The sequence below is a fragment of the Macaca thibetana genome, chromosome 10 (genome assembly GCF_024542745.1).
Source record: "Macaca thibetana thibetana isolate TM-01 chromosome 10, ASM2454274v1, whole genome shotgun sequence".
In the NCBI taxonomy this organism is placed as follows: domain Eukaryota; kingdom Metazoa; phylum Chordata; class Mammalia; order Primates; family Cercopithecidae; genus Macaca; species Macaca thibetana.
The window spans coordinates 11,531,009-11,555,829 of NC_065587.1; the positions used below are offsets into that span (position 1 = coordinate 11,531,009).

At 55.2% G+C, this 24,821-nt stretch overlaps 1 protein-coding gene across 1 annotated transcript; it reads right to left on the minus strand.

The window, feature by feature from the left end:
• On the minus strand, positions 1–24,355 carry SYNGR1 (synaptogyrin 1). Its single transcript, XM_050806423.1, has 4 exons — positions 24,181–24,355; positions 2,290–2,527; positions 1,514–1,629; positions 1–823 (listed from the first exon to the last, which is right to left on the minus strand). Exons 1-4 carry the CDS (start codon positions 24,277–24,279, stop codon positions 692–694), a joined length of 585 nt encoding a protein of 194 aa, XP_050662380.1. The 5' UTR covers positions 24,280–24,355; the 3' UTR covers positions 1–691.
• Positions 24,356–24,821: the final 466 nt, after the last annotated feature.

Here is a 24,821-nt window from a genome sequence, read left to right on the forward strand (position 1 = left end):
TGAATGAACGAAAGAGCTTACATTTATTGAGCATGCTTGTCCTAAGCCCTGTGCTGGCCTTTGTTTCATTGGCACAACAGCCTTGAGAGGTTTGTCCATTATCACCCCTCATTTCAGGTAAGTGGACTAAGGCTCAGAAAGGGGCAGGGGTTTGTCAGGGTCACACAGCACACGAGGACAGAGCCAGACCAGGAGTCCTCTGACATCCTCGGCCAGGCCGCTCACCCTGAGGACAGTGAGGTCACTCTTCACACTGCGGTGAAGGGAGAGGCTATTGCTCTGCACCCACAGCTCAGCAACGGGGGCCATGAATGCCTCCGGGCAGCCCATGTATGGGGCCACCACCAACCTGGTAAATGCCCATGGCTGTCCATTTGGAAGAGATTTTGATGTGTTTGTTTTCTCCTCCCCAGCCTGTGGGCTCCTGGAGCCAAGGACCCCACCTAATTCATCACTAGGCACAAAACAGCTGCTCAATAAATGTTTACTGAATGAAAGAACGCATGAAGAATAAACGAAGGAGGCAGTGAAGGAATGAATGAGTCAGTGGAGAACCTGAATCCATTCCTCAAGCCAGCCTTCCACTGCCCTGCATGCCCTGGCATCTTGGACATTTCTGGCACTAGGCTGCTCCTGCCACCTCACCGCGAGGGGTGATACAAGGATGCCGGCCTCTGCAAGCCAGGGAGGCCTACGGCTGTGCTGAGGCAGGGAACAGTGTGCTGTACTCCTCCTGGAAGCTTAGGTCCTTGAATCTCCGCACGGCCAGGGCTGCGGTCAGGCTCTGCCAGGAGAGAGCAGGGGTGAGGCCGGTGGGGAAGAGCTGGAGAGGTACCAGGAGGGAGGCTGGCTTCAGGGGGCCGGGCAGGCACCTGTCGGGCAGGTACTTCAGACCCACGGCTAGAAATCATCCACTACTCCTCTGTGAGGCCCACCCCTAAGCTCCTCCCACAGGCTGGGTGGTCCCCACTCCTGGGGCGCCTTCTCTGGATTGAGATTCCCTGGGGTCACCAGGTTCTTCCTACCCAGTCCTAAGGACACCGAGGGCTGGGGCAGCCAAGGCTGGCCCACTAGGGCCTGAACCACGGGTCTCCCCTTCCAACTGCTATCTTTTAATATTGTTGGGGAGATGGGTATACCCCCCAAAAATGGATATCCAGGGGCCCTCAAAAAGAAAGAGAAGTCACTGCGGGGCAAGCCCAGGAGGATGGGGGAAACAGGGAGGGCTGGTGGCCTGTATGTAGCCCCAAGGGTCTCCTTCCAGGAGGCTGGGCCCAGAGCTGCTGGCCGGCCCAGAGGGGAGGCAGCTGTGGGTTATGGGGAGGGCTCTTGGGATGGGACTATGGAGGTGAGGTGACCCTAGATCTCTACAGAAGGGTGATTAGGAGAGAAGAAACAGAGATGACCCAGACCAGCAGGAAAGAGGGGCCAGCCGAGCTGCTGTGCTGCCTGGCCCTCCAGTCTGCCAGCCCACGGCCTGCTGGGCCAGAGACATGCTTTGTTTGACACACACAATGGCGGCCCGGGCTGCGTCCGTCCCTTCGTTCAGCGGATTGTCCTTGGGCTTGGAGACCTGCCACTGGTTGGCCAGGTAGCAGAAGCCCACGAACCAGAGGAAAGCCCAGAAGGCTGGGGGCCCCGCGCCGGGCAGAACGGGCAGTGCCATACATGGGGTAGAGGGTGAGTGGCGAGAAAATGGGGAAGCCGAGGAACACGGGGACATTCAAGAGCGCATCTCCCATGCTCCCCCATCCCCAAAGGGAGAGGCAAGGGGGGCAGGGGAAGAGAGAAGGGAGCCAAGAGAAGATGCAGGCGAGAAGAGGGAAGCCAGCCAGATACAGTGGGGAGGAGGCCACAGACAGGGCAGGGTCAGGGCCAGACAGAGGAGAGCCACGGGCAGTGGGAGCCTCATGGATCTCCTGGGAGGATGGAGGGAGAGACAGGGGACCTGGGGAGAAGGCACCCTGAGGCTCTGCGGAAGTTTGAGAACCATTCATTCAATTCTAGGGAACATGCCCAGTGGCATCCATGGGTCCCTTAGACTAGAAGGAACTAGAATCCCATCCACGCACCCCTGCCTGTGGGCAGCATGGGTTATTTTGGAGTCCCGGGCCCTGTCCTGGTCCCATCCTTCCTGCTGCCAGCCATGTGACCCTGAGTCTGCCCCTTCACCCGCCTGCACCTCATTTCCTCATCTGGAAAATGGGAAGAAAGGTGGCAGCCGCCTCCTATGGCCGGGACAGTCCTCGGCAGACTCTGTGCAGGGGGTACCCGCTGGGTGGGGCTCACCCGAGACACCGATGTCGGACAAGACGGCTTTCTTGCGGTCCTTGACGCTGCTGATCTGTGGGAAGTACACGTCCAGGGCCAGGTACAGCAGGCAGGTGAGGAAAGCTAGCACGCCCACGGCCACGCCATAGCTGCAGGCGTTGGGGTTGCGGTTGTAGATGCAGAACTCTTCTCCCTCGGAGGCGCTGTTGAGGTAGCCCTCGTTCACGATGGAGCCGAACACCACTATGGAGAATAGCTGTCGGGGGCGGGGCTACACCTTAGACCTGGGCAGAGCCCTGCCTGACACCACCCAGGGGACAGGGAGCCTGCCACCCTCGCCTGCTGCCTGGCCCTCCGTGAGCTACAAGGCCCGGGTTAAGCAGGCATTTCAAAGGGGGGGTCCCCAGAGAGGGAGGGCAACTTGCGTGGGTCACACAACGCAGGTGGGTGTCAATCACTTCCTTCCTCAGCCACAGGCACTGAGGACCCTCTGACCATAGATATGGCCTCTTCCACCACCCCTCAGCCAGGTCTTAAAGGTCTTCCCGGGCACTGACACCAAAATATCCTGGGACTGGACCCACCCCAAATAACGAGGAGCCATAGGCCCTCCTGGGCTGTGAACCTGTCCAGCCCCCACCCCCAGGCTGACTCGTCCAGATGCTGGCATGTGCCCGGCCCCATCTTATGTTCCCCTTCCCTCTGCAGAGCTGTGGGCTGGTCTGGGGTCTCAGGCCCCTACCCAGACCCGGCAAGTGGATGGAGTGATGAATGAAAAAATAACAGTGGGCTGGGGCGGTGGCTCATGCCTGTAATCCCAGCACTTTGGGAGGCCAAAGCAGGAGGATCACTTGAGCTCAGCAGTTCGAGACCAGCCTGGGCAACATGGCAAAACCCCGCGTCTACTAAAAAATACAAAAATTACCCAGGTATGGTGGTGCGTGCCTGCAGTCCCAGGTACCAGGGAAGATGAGAGGGAGGATCTCTTAAGCCCAGGAGGCGGAGGTTTTAGTGAGCCGTGATCATGCCACTACACTCCAGCCTGGGTGACAGAGAGAGGCTCTGTCTCAAAACAAACAAACAAACAAAACAAAAACAAAAAACTCTCGGGCCAGGTGTGTGGCTCACACCTGTAATCCCAGCACTTTGGGAGGCAGAGGCAGGTGGATCACGAGGTCAGGAATTTGAAACACAGCCTGGCCAACATGGTGAAACCCCATCTTTACTAAAATACAAAAATTAGCCGGGCATGGTGGCAGGCGCCTGTAATCCCAGTTACTTGGGAGGCTGAGGCAGGAGAATTGCTTGAGCCCAGGAGAATTGTTTGCTGGGCCTGGGTGGAGGTTGCAGTGAGCCAAGATTGTGCCACTGCATTCCAATGTGGGTGAGAGAGTGAAACTCCATCTCAAAAAAAAAAAAAAAAAAAAAAAAAAAAAAGGCCGGGCGCGGTGTCTCTCATGCCTGTAATCCCAGCACTTCGGGAGGCCGAGGCAGGCAAATCACGAGGTCAGGAGATTGAGACCATCCTGGCTAACATGGTGAAATCCCGTCTTTACTAAAAATACAAAACATTAGCTGGGCGTGGTGGCACATGCCTGTGGTCCCAGCTACTTGGGAGGCTGAGGCAGGAGAATCACTTGAACCTGGGAGGTGGAGGTTGCAGTGAGCCAAGATCATGCCACTGCACTCCAGCTTGGGCAACAGAGTGAGACTGCATCTCAAAAAAACAAACAAACAAACAAAAGGATCTACCCTCAGTTGAGCCTTCAGATGAAACCACAGCCCTACCTGATGCTGTGATTATAGCCTGTGAGAGACCCTGAGGCAGTGGCACCAGCTAAGCAGGTTCCTCACCCACAGGAACTGTCAGATAACAAATATTTCTTGTTTTAAGCCTTATGTTGTAGGGCAATTTATTATGCAACAATAGCTTGCCAATACACCCTGCACCATCAGTATTTTGCAGATAAGACAGTTAAGGCTCAGCTATTGTTAACACACTCAAAGTCACACAACTGGTCAGTGACAGAGCTTGGCTTCAAATCTAGGGTACCTGACTCTAAAGTTCATGCTTTTTGGCTGGGCGTGGTGTCTCACGTGTGTAATCTCAGCACTTTGGGAGGCTGAGAAAGGAGGATCACTTGAGTCCAGGAGTTCAAGACCAGCCTCAGCCTCCCAAGTAGCTGGGACTGTAGGTGTTCGCCACCATGCCTGGCTAATTTTTTATATTTTTAGTAGAGATGGAGTTTCGCCATATTGGCCAGGCTGGTTTTGAACTCCTAACTTCAAGTGATCTACCGGCCCCACCCTCCCAAAATGCTGGAATTACAGGCGTGAGCCACCATGCCCTGCCAGAAACTATAATTGCTTTTTTTTTTTTTTTTTTTTTTTTGAGATGGACTTTCGCTCTTGTTGCCCAGGCTGGAGTGCAATGGTGCAAACTCAGTTCACCACAACCTCTGCCTCCTGGATTCAAGCGATTCTCCTGCCTCAGCCTCCCAAGTAGCCGGGATTACAGGCATGCACCACTACACCTGGCTAATTTTGTATTTTTAGTAGAGATGGGGTTTCTCCGTGTTGGTCAGGCTGGTCTCAAACTCTCGACCTCAGGTGATCTGCCCACCTCGGCCTCCCAAAGTGCTGGGATTATAGGAGTCAGCCACCACACCTGGCCTCAGAAACTACAATTTCAATGTGAGTTGAATACATTTTCTTCCATGGCTGTTGCCCAGGATGGGTAATGATTCCAGGACGGGTATGGGAAAAATATGAGAAGCATTCTTAATATTATCTTACCTCTTTAAGATGTCTATAGTTTACAGGGATTTTATAATGCACAGAATATATTAGTACAGTAGCAGCATATATAAAACCAATAAATCTATATTGAATGGGAGGATTGGTGCAAACATTTTTCCTGAAAGGAAGACATGATTAAAAGTTTAGAGACTGGTCAGGTGCTGTGGCTCACGTCCATAATCCCAGCACTTTGGGAGACCACGATGGGTAGATCACTTGAGGTCAGGAGTTCGAGACTAGCCTGGCTAACACAGTGAAACCCTGTCTCTACTAAAAATACAAAAAATCAGCTGGGCATGGTGGCACATGCCTGTAATCCCAGCTACTTGGAAGCCTGTGACAGGAGAATGGCTTGAACCCGGGAGTTGGAGGTTGCAGTGAGCCAAGATCGTGTCATTGCACTCCAGCCTGGGTGACAGAGCAAGACACTGCCTAAAAAAAAAAAAAAAAAAAAAAAAGGTTAGAGACCACTGGGTTAGGATGCTTTGTGTTAAGGGGGATTCTGACCTGAACGTGCCCAGCAGATGAACGGGGGCACACAGTGTAGTACATCCATACATTGGACAATTTTCCAGCCATAAAAAGGAACAGCCAGCCTGGGCAACATTGTAAAACCACATCTCTACAAAAAATACCAAAATTAGCTGGGTATGGGCAGGGCGCAGTGGCTCACACTTGTAATCCCAGCACTTTGAGAGGCCGAGGCGGGCGGGTCATGAGGTCAGGAGATCAAGACCATTCTGGCTAACATGGTGAAACCCCATCTCCACTAAAAATACAGAAAATTAGCCGGGCGTGGTGGCATGTGCCTGTGGTCCCAGCTACTCGGGAGGCTGAGGCAGAGGAATCGCTTGAACCTGTGAGGTGAAGGTTGCAGTGAGCCAAGATTGCATCACTGTACTCCAGCCCTGCGCGACAGAGTGAGACTCCGTCTCAAAAAAAAAAAAAAAAAAAAAAAAAATTAGCTGAGTACGGTGGCATGCACCTGTGATCCCAACTAGTTGGGGGACTGAGGTGGGAGGATTGCTTGAGCTTGGGAGTTTGAGACCAGTCTGGGCAATATAGCAAAACCCCATCTCTACAATAAATAAATTATAAATTATAAAAAAGAAAAAAATGTACACTGAATTATACAACATTAAAAAGGTATGTTATGCTAATCTGGCCACAGTAAAAAAAAAAAAAGGATTCTGAAGCTGTGTTCTGATTCAGCCATGGGCACAGAGGTGGGCAGTGGTGGCCCGTGAGCCACCATTTGCCAATTCTGATTTGGGAAGACCCCATGACCATGAGACTTCAGACCCATGAGGGCATCGGGGCCCACAGCTCTGCCTCTCACAGGCTCTGCAGCCATCACCCCTTGAGTGGAGAGAGCTATTTATACTGTCCCCAATTGGCAGAGTAGAAAAACTAAGGCTCAGAAAGAGAAGGTAGCACTGTTGTCAGTAGCAGAGGCTGAAGTTGAACCCAGGTCTCCTGATGCCCAGACCTGTGTTCTTTTCCACCTGGCCAAGCTGACTCTCAGCCTCAGGTGGGCCCTGAGGAAGGGGTGGAATTTACTCCCAGAGACCCAAGGGATCAGGCAGAGGGCCAGCAGGGAGGAAGGCCGGGAGGGTAGCCTCAGTGTGACTGGGGATCAGGTGGCTCGACTCAGTCTCAAGTCTGGTGCTCAGAGGCATAGTGGGGAGCGCCCTTGAAGTCAGGACTTCAGAGCCATGGTCAAAGGGGCTCCTGAGTTACTGACAAACCAAGACAAGCAAGGCAGACTCTGAACACTGGGAGATGTGCAGTACATGGCCAGCTGCCTGGGCCGTGGACTGCACAACTCCATGGACTGCTAGTCACACAACCCCTTGCACTGATGTACTGTAACAAGTCCAAGGCTCCTACCAGAAAACTGTCAGGTGGGGAATCTGAGGCCCAGTCCTGGATGTCACCAGATGCCACCAAACCAGAACAGAAAAGCCTCCTGATCAGAAAGAGACTTCAGACACTGAGGAATCATACAGACCTGCCAATTCAAATCCAAGGCCTGCTGCTTATGCTGGGTAGCCTCGGGCAAGTGACTTAGCCTCTCCAAGCCTCAGACTGGTCCTCTGTAAAAATTAACATCCCCTCTGGGGCTGATGGGAGAATTAGAGCAAGTACCCAGAGCAGAGCTTTTCATAACGTTCATTTGCTCTCTAGAGGCCCCAGAAAAGAGGAATGACACCAGGAAGGCCCCTCTCGAACACTTACTAACAGACACGTGCTCCCGGGGGCTGGAGGATACCCCACTGCTGCCACCGCTGAAAATAACTGTGGATCTCCTTCCAAAACCAGAACAGTATCAGGCTCCCCAAAGACAGAGAGGAGGTGGGAGGGGAAACAGGCAGGCAGAAGCCTGGGCCCTCAGGACAGCAGAGGAGGAACCATTAAGACTAGGCTCTCCTGGGTGACAGAGGCAGGGAGTCCTCAGAGAGGCCAGGAGGAAAGTGCTGGAAAGGATGTGTCCCCAAGAGGGTGCAGAGCAAGAGCAAAACAGCGTCGGAGGGACCGGGCAGGGCCCCATGGCCCCAGCAGACACCTGCCTCAGTCAGGCATTCATCACAGGTCACAAGTTTCTCAGCTCCTGGCACTGCGCTGGGAGGGGCACCAGGCGGTAATTCAGTCCAAGAGACCCTGCTGTGGGAGCAGATTGTGTGGGGAGCAGGACTCTGACTCAGATGACCTGGGCCCACTGAATCCCGGCATGGCCACTTGACCAGTGGGGTGACCTAAGGCCACTGACTTAACCTCTTGAGCCTCCGTTTCTGCATCTGTCAAGTGGGGGCAACAATAGCACCGAAACCAACGATGCATTGTGAGGAATCAGTGAGGTCATGCATGCAAGGAAGGGCAAGGGTGCTTGAACCTGGGTTCAAGGGATTCTCCTGCCTCAGCCTCCCAAGTAGCTGGGACCACAGGCACACGCCACCATACCCGACTAATTTTCTGTATTTTTAGTGGAGATGGGGTTTCACCGTGTTAGCCAGGAGTAAGCAGCCCCAGAAGGCTAGACTGTCACTAAACTCTGGAACAGATCACAGAGGCAATGGCGGTCCCTAGCAAACGCTGGGAGGGAGCAGTGGTGGCCAGGGAAAAGGGCCCTGAAGCAGGGCTTCTGGGTGGAGACAAGAATGATCCAGGCCTGCAAAGATCTGGGGAAAGCATGTTCCTGGCACAAGAACAGAAAGTGCAAAGGCCGAAGGCAGGAAAAGGTTTTGCACGGTGAGGTGAGAAGGAATGTGGTTGGAGCAGTGACCCGGGAACTAAGTACATGGGACAGGCAGCGGGACAAGGCCTGGTGGGCTGTGCTGGGGACTTTTTTTTTTTTTTTTGAGACAGGGTCTCACTCTGTTGCGCAGGCTGGAGTGCAGTGGTGTGACCTTGGCTCACTGCAACCTTTGCCTCCCGGGTTCGAGCCATTCTCCTGCCTCAGCCTCTCAAGTAGCTGGGATTACAGGCATGCGTCACCATACCCAGCTAATTTTTGTATTTTTAGTAGAGACAGGGTTGTGCCATGTTGGCCAGGCTGGTCTTGAACTCCTGATCTCAGGTGATTTGCCCGCCTCGGCCTCCCAAAGTGCTAGGATTACAGGCGTGAGCCACCTCGCACGGCCTACAATCCAAGCTTTTAGGGATGGGGTCAAGACCCTTCATGCACTGGCCCTGCCCACAACTCCTGGGGTCTCACCTCCTTTCACTCCCCCTACCACCTGCCTCCCCACCTTTGCACGCCCCAGGCCCCTTTCCATGTTTTCCTCGCTGGAAGACTGACTGTCCCTACCGCATGCTACAGGCTGAGCTACAACCTATTTTGCTATTTGTTTGCTGGAGTGGAGTGAGTGAGCTGCCTGCCCTGCCCTGGGGCCTGGGAGGCCTCTTCTGGGGCTTGACATCAGCGGTTCGTTCACTCGACATTTTCTGAGCACCTAGTAGGTACCAGACCTGTGCAAGAGGCTGAGGACACAGTTGGGAACAAGATGTGTGAGGTCCCTGTTCTCACCGAGGGAGACAAGCGTCACGAAGAATGAAGCAGAGCAAGAGGAGGTGGACTGGTGGTCCAGGGAGGTCTCTGATGCGGCGACCTTTGAGCAGAAGCCTGACTCAGTGAGGGACCTGAGCCCAGGGAAGAAGCAGTCACAGGTGCCAAGGCCCTGGGTGCGAGTAAGCTGGGTGTGTTCAGGAGTGGCACAGAGGTCCGCATGGTGGGAGCTGAGCAAGTGAGGGAGACACCAAGAGGCGAGGCTGGCGAGGAGGACGGGCTGGCCTCGACAGCCAGGGTGAGTTCAGGAGACACTGCAGGCTGAAGAGCAGCTGAGTGACTTGATGTGACTTAGGTTTAAGAAGAATCAGGCCGGTTGCTATGGAGAGGAAAGACTGGTGGTAAAGGTGACACAAGCAGCCCAGCCAGGAGCTACGGCAGCATCCAGGTGAGGGATGGGCCTGGGGCTGGTGCAGGCAGTGGAGCTGGGGAGAAGTGGTGGGTGCTGAATATATATATATATATGTATGTATGTATTTGAGATGGAGTCTTGTTCTGTCGCCCAGACTGGAGTGCAGGGGCGCAATCTCGGCTCACTGCAACTTCCGCCTCCTGGGTTCAAGTGATTCTCCTGCCTCAGCCTCCTGAGTAGCTGGGAATACAGGTGTGCACTACTGCGCCCAGCTAATTTTTATATTTTTGGTAAACATGGGTTTTCACCATGTTGGCCAGGTTGGTCTCGAACTCCTGACCTCAGGAAATCTGCCCGCCTTGGCCTCCCAAAGTGCTGGGATTACAAGCGTGAGCCACCGTGACCGGCCTGAATATATTCTGAAAGGAGAGCCACCAGCATCTGCAGACACAGCCGACGTGGGGCGTGAGAGGAGGAGTGAAAAACCTGGGGACGGTGGCGCACGTCTGTGATCCCAGCACTTTGGGAAGCCGAGGTAGGTGGATCACTTGAGGGTGAGTGATCACTCCTGGGTAGGCCCAGGAGTTTGAGACCAGCCTGGGCAACATGGTGAAACCCCATCTCTACCCAAAATACAAAAATTAGCCAGGCAGAGGCTGAGGCCGGAGGATTGCCTGAGCCCAGGAGGTGAAGGTTACAGTAAGCTCTGATCGCACCACTATACTCCAGCCTGGGGGACAGAGGGACACTCTGTCTCAAAAAAAAAAAAGAAGAAGAAGAAGGGGCTGAGCACGGTGGCTCATGTAATCCCAACACTTTGGGAGGCTGAGGTGGGCAGATTGCTTGAGGTCAGGAGTTCGAGACCAGCCTGATCAACATGGTAAAACTCCGTCTCTACTAAAAATACAAAAATTAGCCAGGTGTGGTTAAAAAAAAAAAAAAAGAAAGAAAAAGAAAAAAAAGAAAAAGAAAAGAAAAGAGCAGATGGGGGAGGAAGTCGTGGAGTTTAGGCTCAATAATGATAATGGGAAGCAGAGCCGTTCCCTGCAAATGCCACGCCCTTACAGCCTGCTGGTCCACAAGTGGGGAAACTGAGGCTCGGGGAAGAGAATGAACATCGCTGAGGACACAGAACCAGTCGCTTGCAGTCTCCTGAACCCCCTGCAAGACTGTCAGCTGCCCTCTATGTCAAGGGTTTAACTTCTCCATTTAGCTGCTGTCCCCTACCCCGAGTGGGAGCTCCCCCAAAGCACGACTCGAGCCTCAGGTTTCTGCTCCTCAGCCACTCACAGTACATGGGAGGAGGAACAGAGACTTGCCCAGGGCCTGCTGTGTGCCCAGAAATGGATGCTCTCGACTCTACCAGCTCAATATTCTTATTCCCATTCTAGAGCTGCTTCTAGGGACCTGCCCAGTCCTCGCAACTGGGCAGGAGTGGAGTTGAGGCTTGAACCTGAGTCTCTCTGGATCCAAAGCTGGTGCCCTGTGCCAGGAAGCATCCCTGGGTCACTTGCTAAGGCCAGATCTGCAGGGACAGCAAGGAGCACGCAGAGCAGCCGCAAGGAGCCACTGGAGAACCGGAAATGAAACCAGAATGAAATTCCACACTGGCCACAGTAGCCACAGCACCGGGGGAAATTCATTCAACAAGTGGATCTGCTGCAGGGAAGGGAGACAGGTCTTCAGAGGCAGAGCCTCTCCCAGAAACAGGAGAGGACGGAGGGGTGATGGTCAAGGGAGGACCCAGGTCACCAGTAAGCAGAGGGAAAACAAGCTTCCCTCGAGCTAAAGCAAACGCTAAAAAAAGGCACAAGGTAAACCTGCCAAGCCTCTTTGGTTTTTTTCCGCCCTCTTTAAAATCCAATCCTGAGTCTTTTTTAAAAACGGATTCCAGATGGCGCTTGGTGGAGATCTATGTCAAACTCAGAAAAACAAATCAGAAGGAATCTCAGAATCTTGGATTTCAGGATCCTTGGCTACTGGATTCAGAGACACATAGAAACAGAGACCCCGGAAGCACCAAGCCCTTTGTGGTCTACGCTGGTCTCATCTGTCCCCCTTCCCACCCTATGTAGCCACCCCAGAGGGCTGAGGGTGGGTGGTGTCCTCAGGCTGTCTGACAGCTCTGCAGCTGCCCTCCTACCTTCCCCATCTTCAATGGGAGTGAACTCCTCTTTGCCCTCTGAACACTGCTGGGATATAGTGACTCCCAGACACCTGCAGGGACACCCCACTTTCCAGTCACTCTTTCCCACCCTGAGCCTTGGGTACTCCTGACCAGGACCTGTTTACAAGTCTGTCTCCACCCTGTGACTCTGAACCAGCCCACAGCCTTCTCGGAGCTGGCGCCAGTGGAAGAAGGCACCTAAATCATCTCTTTTAATCCTCATAAAAATCTGCAAAGAAAAAACAAACCTGAAATCATCCCCACAAAGCAGTCTTATACTTAGAGCATTTCACAGTCAGGGAGGCTAAGGCTCAGAGAGACCCTGCCTCTGGCTGGCCCACAGCAGGTAAATGGGGAACCTGTCTCACATCCGGGCCTGCTCCTCCAGCTCACCCACGACCTCTGTGTCCAGTTGCCTACCCATGAAGGATCGAATTCCAGAATCCCAAACTCTAAGGTCAACATGAGACCAAGGAGGCACACCTGCTGGTCCTGAGCCCTGTGTCCCGCAGTGCAAAAGGACACTGGGCTCACTTTACTTGAGGGGAGATGGTATCTCCCCTCTGCAGACAGACCACCCAGGGTGTGCCTAGGACCCACTGCAGGGCGTTGGCTAACGAAAGCTCAGGGCGAGCTGTGCCCAGCCAGCATGGGGGTGGCTGAGATCACTGTTACGTTGCCAGGAACCTCCTAGGGGCCTGGTTTTAAACGTCTTTAGACAAATGCTGGCTTTCCCCAGATAAGCTGCAGACAGATGACATCTGGAGCCCGTGCACTCTGTCCTCCCAGCTCCAAACAGAACTGTCTACTTTGCCCTGCGCAGGAACATCCCTGAGCTGGGTGGCTCGGGGGAGCCCTGGTCCCTGCCCTGCGGCACAGGCAGCCAGGCAGCTGGCCCCGCCCATGCCCAGGTGCTGACACCACCACAGCCTCCTCTCCAGCCAGACTCCTTCAGGCAGTCCCCAGGCAGCAGCCAGGGGGATCTCAGCCACTCCAAACTTCAACAGTCTTTCTGCAGGCTGAAGATAAAGTCCATCACCCTAGAATGGCCCTGAGGTCCCCCTGCTTGGGCCACGAGTCCTTCCTCCAGTATCCCAGGCTCTCTCAGCCTCCTCAGCACCAGCTGCTGGGCCCTAGTCCTGGGCTCATACTCGACCCCTCCAACCAGTCTGACATTCGGGCCAGCAGCTTCAGCCTCCTCCCGAAACTGTCAAGTCCCTCCACCCGGGAGCCGGCCACTGTCACCCCTCTCCAGGCAATGACAGCAGCCCATATGTCCACTTGCACCCCCACACTCTGTCCCCTCATAGCAGCCAGACAATCCCCTTAAACCTAAGTCAGGACATGTCACCCCCCAGCTCTAGACTCTTGGATCGATGCTCACCCACCGACCCCTGCCTGGGTAAAGACCTTCTCCCACCACACCCCAGGGCTCCTGCCTGCCTCTGAAGCTTCCCAATACTTCCCTCCCAAGCCCTCCTGAGTTCATTCCTGCCTCAGGGCCTTCACACTCGCTCTTTCCTCGGCCTGGGATGCCTGTATTTGTTCAGATCTTCCCTCAGCTGGTTCCTCAACATCCACATCTACAATGCAAAAGACACCTCCCCAGAGAAGCCTTCCAGACCAGACTCCAGATCTCAAGTATTCTCCAGTGCTAAAGGTTCTCGGTAACATTTAACTTCTCGGTAACTATATAACTTCTCTGCTATTTGGTGGTTCAGTGGTTGGGTGTATGTCTCTCCCCCAGACCCAGGGAGAGGGTCAGGAAAGGCTTCGAGGGGAGGTCTGATAGAGAGGCCTGGGTGGCACATGGCGGGCAGGAGAATTATCCCCTCCTCAGCATCCTTGGCTGGCACCTCCACTTGCACACCCCTGTGCACAGGGAGCTCACTCCCTGGAAAGGGGGCTGCCGAGTCTTCTCCCCACAAGCTGAACCCAGCCTTCCTGCCCTTGTCCTGGTGCAGGCATCCATCCTGCCTCCTGGGAAAGGCTGAGGGAAGAAAGGAGCGGTCACGCTTTGAGAAATGAGTCAGACTGCCAAGGGCCCCCCTTCACAGGAACGGGGCCTTGCCTCCCCCCAGGGTCATGTGAGGAAAACGGCTGAAGCCGCATGGACACATGATGGGTGTTGAGCAGCCCCTTGGTTTCCTGAAGAGCCTCGCCTGGGGAAATAGGTGGGGGTGGGGCAGGTGGGGCTCCGGGCCCCTCCTCCACCCCTGCCTCACACCGGGTTGTGCAGCCTTGGAAGTGACCTGTTGGGGATTAGGCGTAATCTCTGCAAGCCGTCCCCTCGGAGTGCTGGACGGTGGGGGTGGAGTGGGCTCCGCTGGGCAGGGCCTGGGTGAGAAGACCCCAGCCTCCCCACGGTGCTGAGGCTGGGCCTGCGTGATCTGCCCGGCCCTCCCTCTTTCCAGTATGCCCCATGTTCCTCTCCTCTGGCTGAGTAACCTCAAGGGGCCCTTGGAGCCTCATGAAAAAGGGGGAAATTGGCTGGGCACGGTGGCTCATGACTGTAATCCCAGCTATGCAGGAGGCCGAGGCAGGAGAATCACTTGAACCCAGGAGTTTGAGACCAGCCTAGGGAACATAGTGAGACCTCGTCTGTACAAAAAAAAAAAAAAAAAAGGAGAGAAAGGAGGAAATGAAGACCCAGAGAGGGCTCGCTTGACTGGCCCAGGGCCTTACTATCAGTGGCAGAAGTAGCTGGACCGCCATCCCCATAATCCTGTACCCCCCAGGGCCTTCTTCACCCCACGTCTTATCACCTCTGCCCTTTCAGAGGCGTAGAAGAGGTGGGAGAGGGGAGCAACATCACCACCTGGAAAGGGGTGTAAATGCCAACCAAACACTGCAGAGCCCTTCAGGGCTAGACCTCATTTACATGCCCCAAGACTTCTGGGGTAGGCACTGTTGTACCCATTTTATAGATGTGGCCACTGAGGCTCTGTGAGGTCTCTCAGTTGGTAAGAAGGGCAGGGTTGGCCAGGCGTGGTGGCCCATGCCTGTAATCCCAGCACTTTGGGAGGCAAAGACGGGTGGATGACTTGAGGTCAGGAGTTCGAGATCAGCCTGGCCAACATGGTGAGACCTCATCTCTACTAAAAATACAAAAAAAAAAAAATTAGCCAGGCATAGTGGTGGATGCCTGTAATCTCAGCTACTTGGGAGGCTGAGGCAGGAGAATCGGTTGAACCCAGGAGGTGGAGGTTTCAGTGAGTTGGGATCGTGCCACAGTACTCCAGCCTGGTCGACAGAGTAAGACTTTATCTCAAAAAAAAAAAAAAAAAAAAAAAAGAAAAGAAAAAGAAAAAAGAAAAGAAAAAGGGCAGGGTTAACCTATCCAGTTCTGTCTGCTTTTCCTCATCCCAGTGCCTGCCTCCACCCTGCCAGTCCCTGCATGCCTGATGTTGTTTGGTTTCTCTCCTGCTGTGCAAATTCCAGGTCATCAGGGAAATAATCTGGTCCCAGGCCCTGCCTCACCTTCCAGTGAAGAAAGGCACAGAAGGGGAAAGCTCCCCGTTTTGAGATTTCTGTCAGTCATCCCCACAGAGCCCAAGGGAAGCAGGGAGGGGAGCGCAAGCTTGGGAGAATCCAGGAAGGCTTCACGGGGAGGCAGGGCCCTAAAGGCCAGTTGGGACACCTGAAGGAGAACAGTGGCTAGGAGGAAGACTGATCAGTGCAGTTCCCGCCTTATCCATTCATAGGTGGGGCCCTTAGGAGATGCCTGGAACCAACATAGCCCTGGGGCTATGACAGATACAGTTCTTGCCCTCCAAGCATACCCCCCAGCAGGGGCGACAGCCTTGTCTCTGCTCTGCCAGGCCTTTCAGCCTTTGCCCTCGCTCTTCCTCCTTCTCCCTTCTCTGCCCGGCTGGCTCCTGCCCTCTCAACGCTGACTCAATGCTGGTGTCACCTGCCTGTCCCTCTCTAAGGATCTGTGCTCATCTCCATATTTTAACAGGTTTCTGTCACATTTCCCTCCACTAGACTGTCAGCCGTCCCTGCAGACCAGGCACCTCATCCGGCCCGTGCTCAGCATGTATATTAAAGAGGGACAAGCGGGGTGAGGGTGTCCACATTCTGCGGCTGTTTGGATTCAAGGGAGGATGCATAAACCCCTCACAGCTGCCAGATGCTGCTGAGAGATCCATCAATAACAGTCGGCCGTGAGACTGGCAATGTGAAGGTCAGGAATGAGCCTGGGAAGATGGCGAGGAGGGGAGAGAGAGCCTGTGGGGAGTGCGTGTGGGAGACTGCAGAAGAAACCCTGGAGACGGTGACAACTCTTCTGAAGGACCAGAGAAATGGGTGAGGGAGTGTCTTCCTGAGATGGGGAATCACGCACATTTGCAAGCTGATGCGGAAGAGCCAAGAGTAGAGAGGGCGAAACTGAGGGTGGAGGAGAGAAAGAGGGAGAGAGAATTGATGGATGTGTGTCCACGAGTAGGTGAGAGAAACAGGCTCACTAGGCTGCAGCCAGGCTGGCCTGGGCCACCAGAACAGGGGAGATAGTCTAGGAGGAGGTGGGCAGGTGTGAAGACGCCTAGGACCGAATTTAACCAGAGCTGTGCCAGGTGAGTGTGATGCACAGAAGGGCTGGAGCTGCAGCACGTGGCCACTGGGAGGTGGGAAGGGGGACAGCAGGGACCAAGGGGTGGTGAGGGCCAGTGCACAGGGGAAGATCAGCGGTTCAGAGGCCCCAGGCCCAAGGACCTAGGATCAGGGGAGGGAGAGGGAGGTGGAAAGGTAGGAAGGTTGGAGGAGACGCCTGGAAGAAGGATCAGGAAGTGCGAGAGGCTACTGGGAAAGCAGGGCCAGGCTTAGCTAGGGTCCAGCTTGTGACAGTGGCTGAGGCTGGCGGACAAGACCACGCGGGGAGAGGAGGCAAGGGTGTGGGAAGGGTCACAGAAATAAACACTCCAATGACCAGGACTGGAGCAGGAGTAGTGCTGGAGAGGGCTGACACCGAGCCAGGGTGGGCATCTTTTTATTTTTATTTTATTTTATTTTATTTTAATTTTATTTTATTTTATTTTAAACGGAGTCTTGCTTTGTCGCCCAGGCTGGAGTGCAGTGGTGCGATCTTGGCTCACTGCAAGCTCTACCTCCCGGGTTGACGCCATTTTCCTGCCTCAGCCTCCCGGGTAGCTGGGATTACAGGCGCCCGCTGCCACGCCCAGCTAGGTTTTTTTTTTGTTTTTGTTTTTGTTTTTGTTTTTGGTAGAGACAGGGCTTCACTGTGTTAGCCAGGATGGTCTCGATCTCCTGACCTCGTGATCCGCCCGCCTCGGCCTCCCAAAGTGCTGGGATTACAGGCGTGAGCCACCGCGCCCGACCTGGGTAGGCATCTTTGAAGAACGGGCAAAGTGGCCTGGAGCCGGCTCATCATGAAGGGGAGTGGGCGACCCAGTGTTGGTGTGAGATTCAAAGCTGAGGGACAATGGCCTGGAAGTGGCCTCAGGAACCAGAAGGACCCTCGACCTGTAGGCCCAGCGAGGGAGGGTCTGAGGGATAAAGAGGCCCCCACTGAGCAGGCTGCAGGAAGCAGGGTCTGGGGGAGGCCAGGTAACAGTGCAATTTACAAAAGGTGTCCGGGACATTCTAGAAGGGGCTGAAGGCTCAGGAACTCTTGCCCCCTGGACTGTGAGGTACTGGAGGAGCCCCAGTTTGTTAAAGTTCCTGCATGATTGCAGCTTGGGTCGGACAGCTTGGGGCTGTCCCAGCTACACAGCCGCCCCTCCCTCCCAGTCCCCTTCACCTGGCCCCTGCTCCATCAGCAGCAGAGAGCTGAGCAAATCTCCATCCCTGGAAGGGAAGGTTCTCCCAAAACACAGGGCATGACTGCCCTTCCAGGCTCCAGCTGACGCCGTCTGCTCTGCTCCCATGGATAGACCTGGGGCCCAGGCTCCCCTCTGCTGCAGGCCCCCGCAAAGCATGAGGGGATGGCTCCAAACATCACTTTTTTTTTTTTTGAAACAGAGTCTCACTCTGTTGCCCTGGCTGGAAAGCAGTGGCAGGATCTCGGCTCACTGCAACCTCCACCTCGCGGTTCAAGTGATTCTCGTGCCTCAGTCTCCCGAGTAGCTAGGATTACAAGCATAATCCTAGGCACCACCACACCCGGCTAATTTTTGTATTTTTAGTAAAGGCAGGGTTTCACCATGTTGGCCGGGCTGGTCTCAAACCAGCCTAATGTCAAGTGAGTCAACTGCCTCGGCCTCCCAAAGTGCTGGGATTACAAGCTTGAGCCACCACGCCTGGCTCCAACATCACTTCTCTAAAGACTGACCGATCCAAAGTTCCCAACCTGGAGTCCACTAGGAGCAAGACTGAGGTTCTTCAAGGGTGGAAAGGTTGGGAACCACCAGAGCAATCCAACTATCCTCTTCCCATTTGACAGATGGGGAAACTCAGGCCAGGACAGCATCGGCCTCTCGCTCCAGTCACACGGCCAATCACAGGCAGACAGGGTGTAGAGCGCAGCCTCAGGTCTCCAGGCCAAGGCACTCCCCAGCGCCTGCTCTGCCTCCCCTCCCACCTGACAGCTGGTTCTTCCGGTCTGGGTGCCAAGTGTGGCTCCCTCCAACAGCCCTGCCATCTGCCTCTCCCTTCCTCCCTCCCTCCCCCTCCTGGCTTCTCCTCCTCTCTTCCCTTCCTCTCCCAGCCTCTGTTTTTTCTCTCTGGGGCTCAGGCCCGCCCAACAGCTTTGCACGTGCTGCTCATGTGGGACTCCCCACATGGCTGGGGACTCCCTGGAGCAGGAGCTATGGGTTCCCATCCCAGCGACTCCAGTTAACCTCTCTGGGCCTCAGCTTCTCATCTAAGGAGGGGATAACAAAACCAACCACAGCAGATGTACAGCAGGCCTTTTAAACTTGCGTTCAGGCTGGGTGAGGTGGCTCACACCTGTAATCCCAGCACTTTGGGAGGCTGGGGCGGGCAGAACACTTGAGGTCGGGAGTTCAAGACCAGCCTGGCCAGCATGATGAAACCCTGTCTCTACTAAAAATACAAAAATTAGTCCAGTACGGTGGCACACGCCTGTAATCCCATCTACCCTGGAGTCTGAGGCAGGAGAATTGCTTGAACTTGGGAGGCAGAGGCTGCAGTGAGCTAAGATCGTGCCACTGCCCTCCAATCTGAAGAAAAAAAACACAAACCAAAAAAACTTGCATTTTCTTTTCCTTTATTTTTATTTATTTATTTATTTTGAAATGGAGTTTCACTCTTTTAGCCCAGGCTGGAGTGCAATGGCATGTTCTCGGCTCACTGCAACTTCTGCCTCTAGGGCTTAAGTGACTCTCGTGCCTCAGCCTCCCAAGTAGCTAGGACTACAGGCGCCCGCCACCACGCCTGGCTAATTTTTTGTATTTTTGTATTTTTAGTAGAGACAGGGTTTCACCATGTTGGCCAGGCTGCTCTTGAACTCCTGACCTCAGGTGATCCACCTGCCTCCACCTCCCAAAGTGCTGGGATTACAGGCATGAGCCACTGCACCCAGCCAAAATTAGAATTTTCATAAGCCCTCGCAGCCTCCCCAAACCCAGGCCCTTCAATCCCATGTTACAGGTGAGGCAACTGAGGCTGAAAGAGGTAGGGATTTTCCAAGGTCCCACTCTGATGGCCCTGCCCCTGATGCCCCAGGCTTTCTCAGGCTCACCAGGCTGCCCCTGGGCTGTCCCTGGACATGAGGAAGTGCCCAAGACACAGCAGAAATCTATCACCTCCTGGGGGTCTCCTTGCAGCTGACCCTGTCCTAGACCTGAGAGAGAAGCAGCAGCAGAGGAGCCGGCCACAGGAGGTGAAAAGGCGAGAAACACTGCAGGGTGGTCAGCAATAAATGCCAAATGAGGGCCACGGCTCCACCCTCCTGTCTAGGTGACAGGGCTGTGCCCGGTACTGGGAGAGGACAGGCTGGATGTGACCATACATTTCCAGCCACAGAGCCCTCTCCAAACCAAGCTTCTACACGAGCTTCTGAAATACCCTTGATCTGCTCACAGCCCCTCTCTCCACCTCAAGTGGTCCGCCCGCCTTGGCCTTCCAAAGTGCTGGGATTATAAGCGTAAGGCACCTCACCTGGCCAAGTTCAGCTTTTTTAATTCAGTGTTCACTTGAGATGATGGGGGGGGTGGGGGGTGGATAAAACCAGGGGTACAAAGCCACCTCCCTCAGGCCACCCCTTGGTGTCATGGAGATCCAGGCAGGGAAGCCACAGGGAGTACACAGAACGTGGAACCCGGTAGGCCGGGTTCAAACCAAGGCTCTGACAAGCCCAGGCCTTGAGCTAGCACAAGTCACTTCTCCAGGCTGAGCCTTAATTCTGTCATCTGTAAAATGGGGGGGAAGATACCCACTCCACTTACAGAACCATGTGGTATTACAGCCAAAGCCCTTAAAAAATGAACCCTGAAAATGGCAACATTTCAAACATTTTATCATTTTCATTTTGTCAAAATGGAGAACTAAAGAAACATCGACTGGGCGCGGCAGCTCCCGCCTGGAATCCCAGCACTTCGGGAGGCCGAGGCGGGTGGATCACTAGGTCAGGAGTTTGAGACCAGCCTGGCCAAGAGGGCGAAACCCTGTCTCTACTAAAAATTAAAAAAGTAGCTGGGCGTGGTGGCAGGTGCCTGTAATCGCAGCTATTCAGGAGGCTGAGGCAGGAGAATCACTTGAAACCGGGAGGCAGAGGTTGCAGTGAGCCAAAGCCTGGGCGACAGAGAAAGACTCCATCTCAAAAAAAACAAAAACAAAAAACTCATCTACCAGCACTGACATTCATTCCCTATAGTCCATTTTAGCCCCCTGCAAAAAAGAATATAAACTCCAAATAAAAGGTGGTCCTTTCTATTGAATCAGTTTAGCTCCTTGCTGTAACACCTCTTTTTCCCATCTGGCTTTAGAACAAAGAAATGAGTCACTGACAGGCTGCAGTCACAGCGCAACAGATCAGGCACTTCTGCCCCAGCCCAGACCAGTTCGGGTGGGAAGACTGAGGCACAGAGGGTGGGGAGGGGACGCTTACTGAAGGTCACAGCTGTGGCCTGGGGGTGCCAGGAGTGGCAGCTGATCTGCCACCGGGGCGATGACACCAAGAGGTGAGAAAGCCTTAGTCGAGAGACAAGCCATGCCGGATGCAGTGGCCCACGCCTCGCCTCGTCATCCCAGCTACTCAGAAGGCTGAGGTGGGAGGATCACTTGAGCCCAGGAGTCTGAGACCAGCCTGGGCAACACAGCAAGATCCTGTCTCTAAAAAAATTAAAAAGAGACAAGCCAGGTCCCGGAGGCCCTGCTTCTGCGCAGGCTGACCCAGGGACTGGGAGGGCTTGGGTTCCAGGGTAGGTCCAGGTTGGTGAGGCCCTGAAGCTTACATGATTTGGAGGCCCTCTTTTGGAAAAGCAGCAGGAAAAAAAAAATCTTTCTCTTACAAATTTTACAAAAATCCCAGGTCTAGGCAGGGTGTGGTGGCTCACACCTATAATTCCAGCATGTTGGGAGGCCAAGGCGGGTGGATCACCTGAGGTCAGGAGTTCGAAACTAGCCTGGCCAACATGGTGAAACCCCATCTCTACTAAAAGTACAAAAATTAGCTGGGCGTGGTGGTGTGTGCCTGTAATCCCAGCTACTTGGGAGGCCGAGGCAGGAGAGTTGCCTGAACCTGGGAGGCGGAGGTTGCAATGAGCCGAGATCAAACCATTGCACTCCAGCCTGGAGGACAGAGCAAGACTCCGTCTCAAAAAAAGAAAAAAAAAAAAAATCACAGGTCCACATGCACATACTGGTAGGGCCCCTCCAGGGCTGTGGTAGAGGTCTGGGTTGTCCAGGAGTCCTGGACAGGGTGACTAATTGTCCCTGTTTGTCTGGATTGAGGGCCTCTCGGAATGCTAAAGGCAGGAAGTTCCAGCACACCAGGATAAACGGGTCACCCTAGTCCTGGAGGTCAGTCTTCACTTGCTCTGCCCTGTGTTGTGAGGCCTAAGAGCAGGCACCGGCTGCATCCCCTGCAGCTCCTGATGTGTTTAAATGGCTCAGCACACCACACAGTCTCTAAAAGACCAGAAGGAAACAGCCCCATATTCACTGCAGCCCTCCCTAAGTGGTGGTATCACATGATTACCACCCCCCACCAAACTTTTTCTGTTGTGGGAAAATACACGTAACATACAATTTGCCATCTTCACCATTTCAGTGGTGTTAAGTACATTCCTACCGTGCAACCATCACACCTGAATTTTATACTTTCCAATAATTGGCAGGTGTTACTTTGATCAGGAAAAAAAGCTACTTTTAAAGGTGTCAATCAGCCTATCTCTTGGTTCGACAAAAGTAGTGAGCGCCTTGTATCCACATGTGTGAGCGGAGTTGGGAGGTTGCGGCGTTGTTTGAGCATTGGTTGGCACACGTGACCTTTGTGTCCTTTCCAATCCTGACACTCCAGGATTCTGGACTCTTCCCTGTCCCAGGGGGAGAACTATGCTTTGGAGACAGGAAGACCTAGGCTCAAATGCTCGTCTGCCACTTACATGCTTAGTGACCTTGGGCCAGGCACTTGGCCTTGCTGAGCCTCAGCTTCCTCTAGTGTTGGGGAACCAGCTGGGTGGCTATGTGTGGTCTTGCACCCCACGGATGCTCAGAGGGGCTGATCCTTCCTCCTGCTTTCCACGTCCTCGCCCCTGGATGTGCACACGTGTAAACCCTCATCCCAGCAGGCCCAATCTGACATTACCTTCACCATGAAATTTGATTCCACAGCAGGGAGACCCCTCTCCTGGCTCTTGTGGCCTCTGCCTAGGGGCACCTGGCTCACTTCCCAGTGTGACGGTGGCTTCCTGAGAACAAGGGCTGCTTCTGAGTCACGCTGCCTTCCCTCAGGGACCAGCAGATTCAATAAAGCTTTGCCAAATGAAGGTATCACAGGCAGAAATGACCCAAACAGACAGAATGTCCACGCCCCCTCACAAAGCCAGCGGCTTCGCCCTTCCAGGCCAGAGGCCCAGGGGCAGGCAGACTGAAGCAGTGAACACAGCCCACCCGCCTGATCCGGCAGGTGCCCCCCAGGGCTCCCACCTTTGCCAAGGGTCTGTCGGGGCATCTGGGGAGCAGGAGACTGGCACAGATGAATGAATTCAGAGCCACAAACACTCACAGATGTGCTGGGGTGCCAGGTTCTGTGCAGGTGCTGACATAAAGGCTAAAGGAATTAGGCTTTCCTGCCCTCAAAGAGCTCCCATCTGATGGCATTTGAGAAGAAAAGGCTTTAAATGGGGTCATCCTTGGCAGGCCAGGGATACATACCCAAGCCATCCTACCAACCAGACCCTGAAAACCAAGGAAACGAGGGAGCTTGAGCACCCTGAGGTCACAGTTGGCCTTGGGGTAGCCCCTGGGGTCCCTGACAGTGCCCCTGCCCAGCATCCCCAGTCCAAGCCCTTCTAGTCTGAGCCCATCAGGAATGGGCCCCAGGCCTGGAGAGGCCAGAACCTAGAGTGGGGGTTTCTGGGTTACAGCCAGCCAACCCCAGGGAGCCCCAGGAACCCCCTCTTCAGACCCCAGCAGGGCTTCTTTCCATGGGGTGACACTCAAGGCACCTGAACTCCTCCCTGTGTGCTCCCTGTCTCTGACCCATCCTCCCCTGACCACCTGACTGAACAAGAGTCCCACTCAGCCCTCCGCACTGAGGACCCTGCCCCTCAGCTGGGCTGGAGGCCACCCTGGCCTCTTCACTGTGGGAGCAGACCTTTCTCCCAGACACCCGCCATGGGCATCCAGGTGCATGCTGAGTGGGAGGGGTGTTACCGGTTCATGAAATGTCAGAGCCCAAGGGGGCCTCAAGAAGGCTCCTCCCACCTTATCTATAAATCGGGAAACTGAGGCATGAGAGAGGAGATGGCACTCCCCACCTTGGAATTGAAGTCCTCATTTCTCGAGAACATTTCCTGGGTGGCTCCCAAGGTCACGCGAGAAGGAGAGGCAGTTCCAGGGTGGAAAAGAGGTACCCAGCTCCCGACTCATTGCTCCACACGGGCCGGGCTAGGCAATACGAACCCGGTTCCCTACCCTCTCCTCCTCCAACGTCCATCGCAGGCGCGGCGTGCACCCCAGCGAGATGGTCCACGCCCTGATCCACCCTCTAAAAAGGCCACCTTAAACCCCGGCTCCGTCCCCGCGGTCCCCAGTCCGCCCTGGCGGCCGCGCACAATCCGAGCCTTTAGCTGCATAGCCGCCGCCTGGAGGTCACAGCAATCGGGGCGGGAAGGGGGGCGCACGGACCGGGGTCCCCAGGAAACCAGGGCTCCGGGAGCGGGAGCGGTGTCTCCCGCGAGCGCCAGGGCTCCCGCCCGCCCGGGGCCCAGGAAGGAGGAGCAGCGGCAGCGGGCCCCGCAGGCAGGACAGCTCCTCGCCAGCCGCCGTGCCGCCGCGCCGCCGCCGGGGGCCCGGTGGGGTCCGGGTCTGTCCGGGCGCGCCGCCCTTGCCCACACCCCCACCCCGGCCTGGCGGAGCCGCCGGCCAGTCCGTCCTTACCCAAGACACGACGCGCAGGATGGTGTGCGGCTGCCGGACCAGGGTATAGGGGTCGAAGGCGCCCCCGGCTTTGCCCGCTCCGTACGCACCCCCTTCCATCGTGGCTGCACCCGCGCGGTGCCCCCCGCTCGGCGCGCGCCGCCGGCCCGTGCGCGTGCGCGGCGCCCCCGCCCCCTCCCCTGAGCGCGCGGCCGGCGGCCCAGGGCTCCCGCGAGGGGGCGTCGTGCGCGGCGGGCGCAGCTCGCGGGGCGCGGGCGGGGGGCTGGGCGGGCGCGCGACCTCGGGCGCGGGGGCGCGCGTGCGGCGGCCCGGGGCGCAGGGCGCGCTCGCAGCCAGTGCGGTGACCTCTTTGCATGCAAAGTGTTGGGGGAGGGCGGTGCGTGTGCATCAAGTGCGGGCCGTGTCCCTGCTCCGTATCCCCGGTCCCCTGCCCCGGTCGCAGCCCCTCCGAGCCGTCGACTCTGCTGAAACCGTCTTCATGCTTGATTTGTTTGGCTGTTTCCTGCCGCTTTGGCCCCAAACATAGTGAGAGGGCAGGAGCCGTGTTCGTCCTTCTTAGGGGGTGCTTGGTATACAGTAGGCGCCGCATGAGTATTTCTCAAATGAATGAATGAACCACGAGTGAATGACCCTCTTAGAGC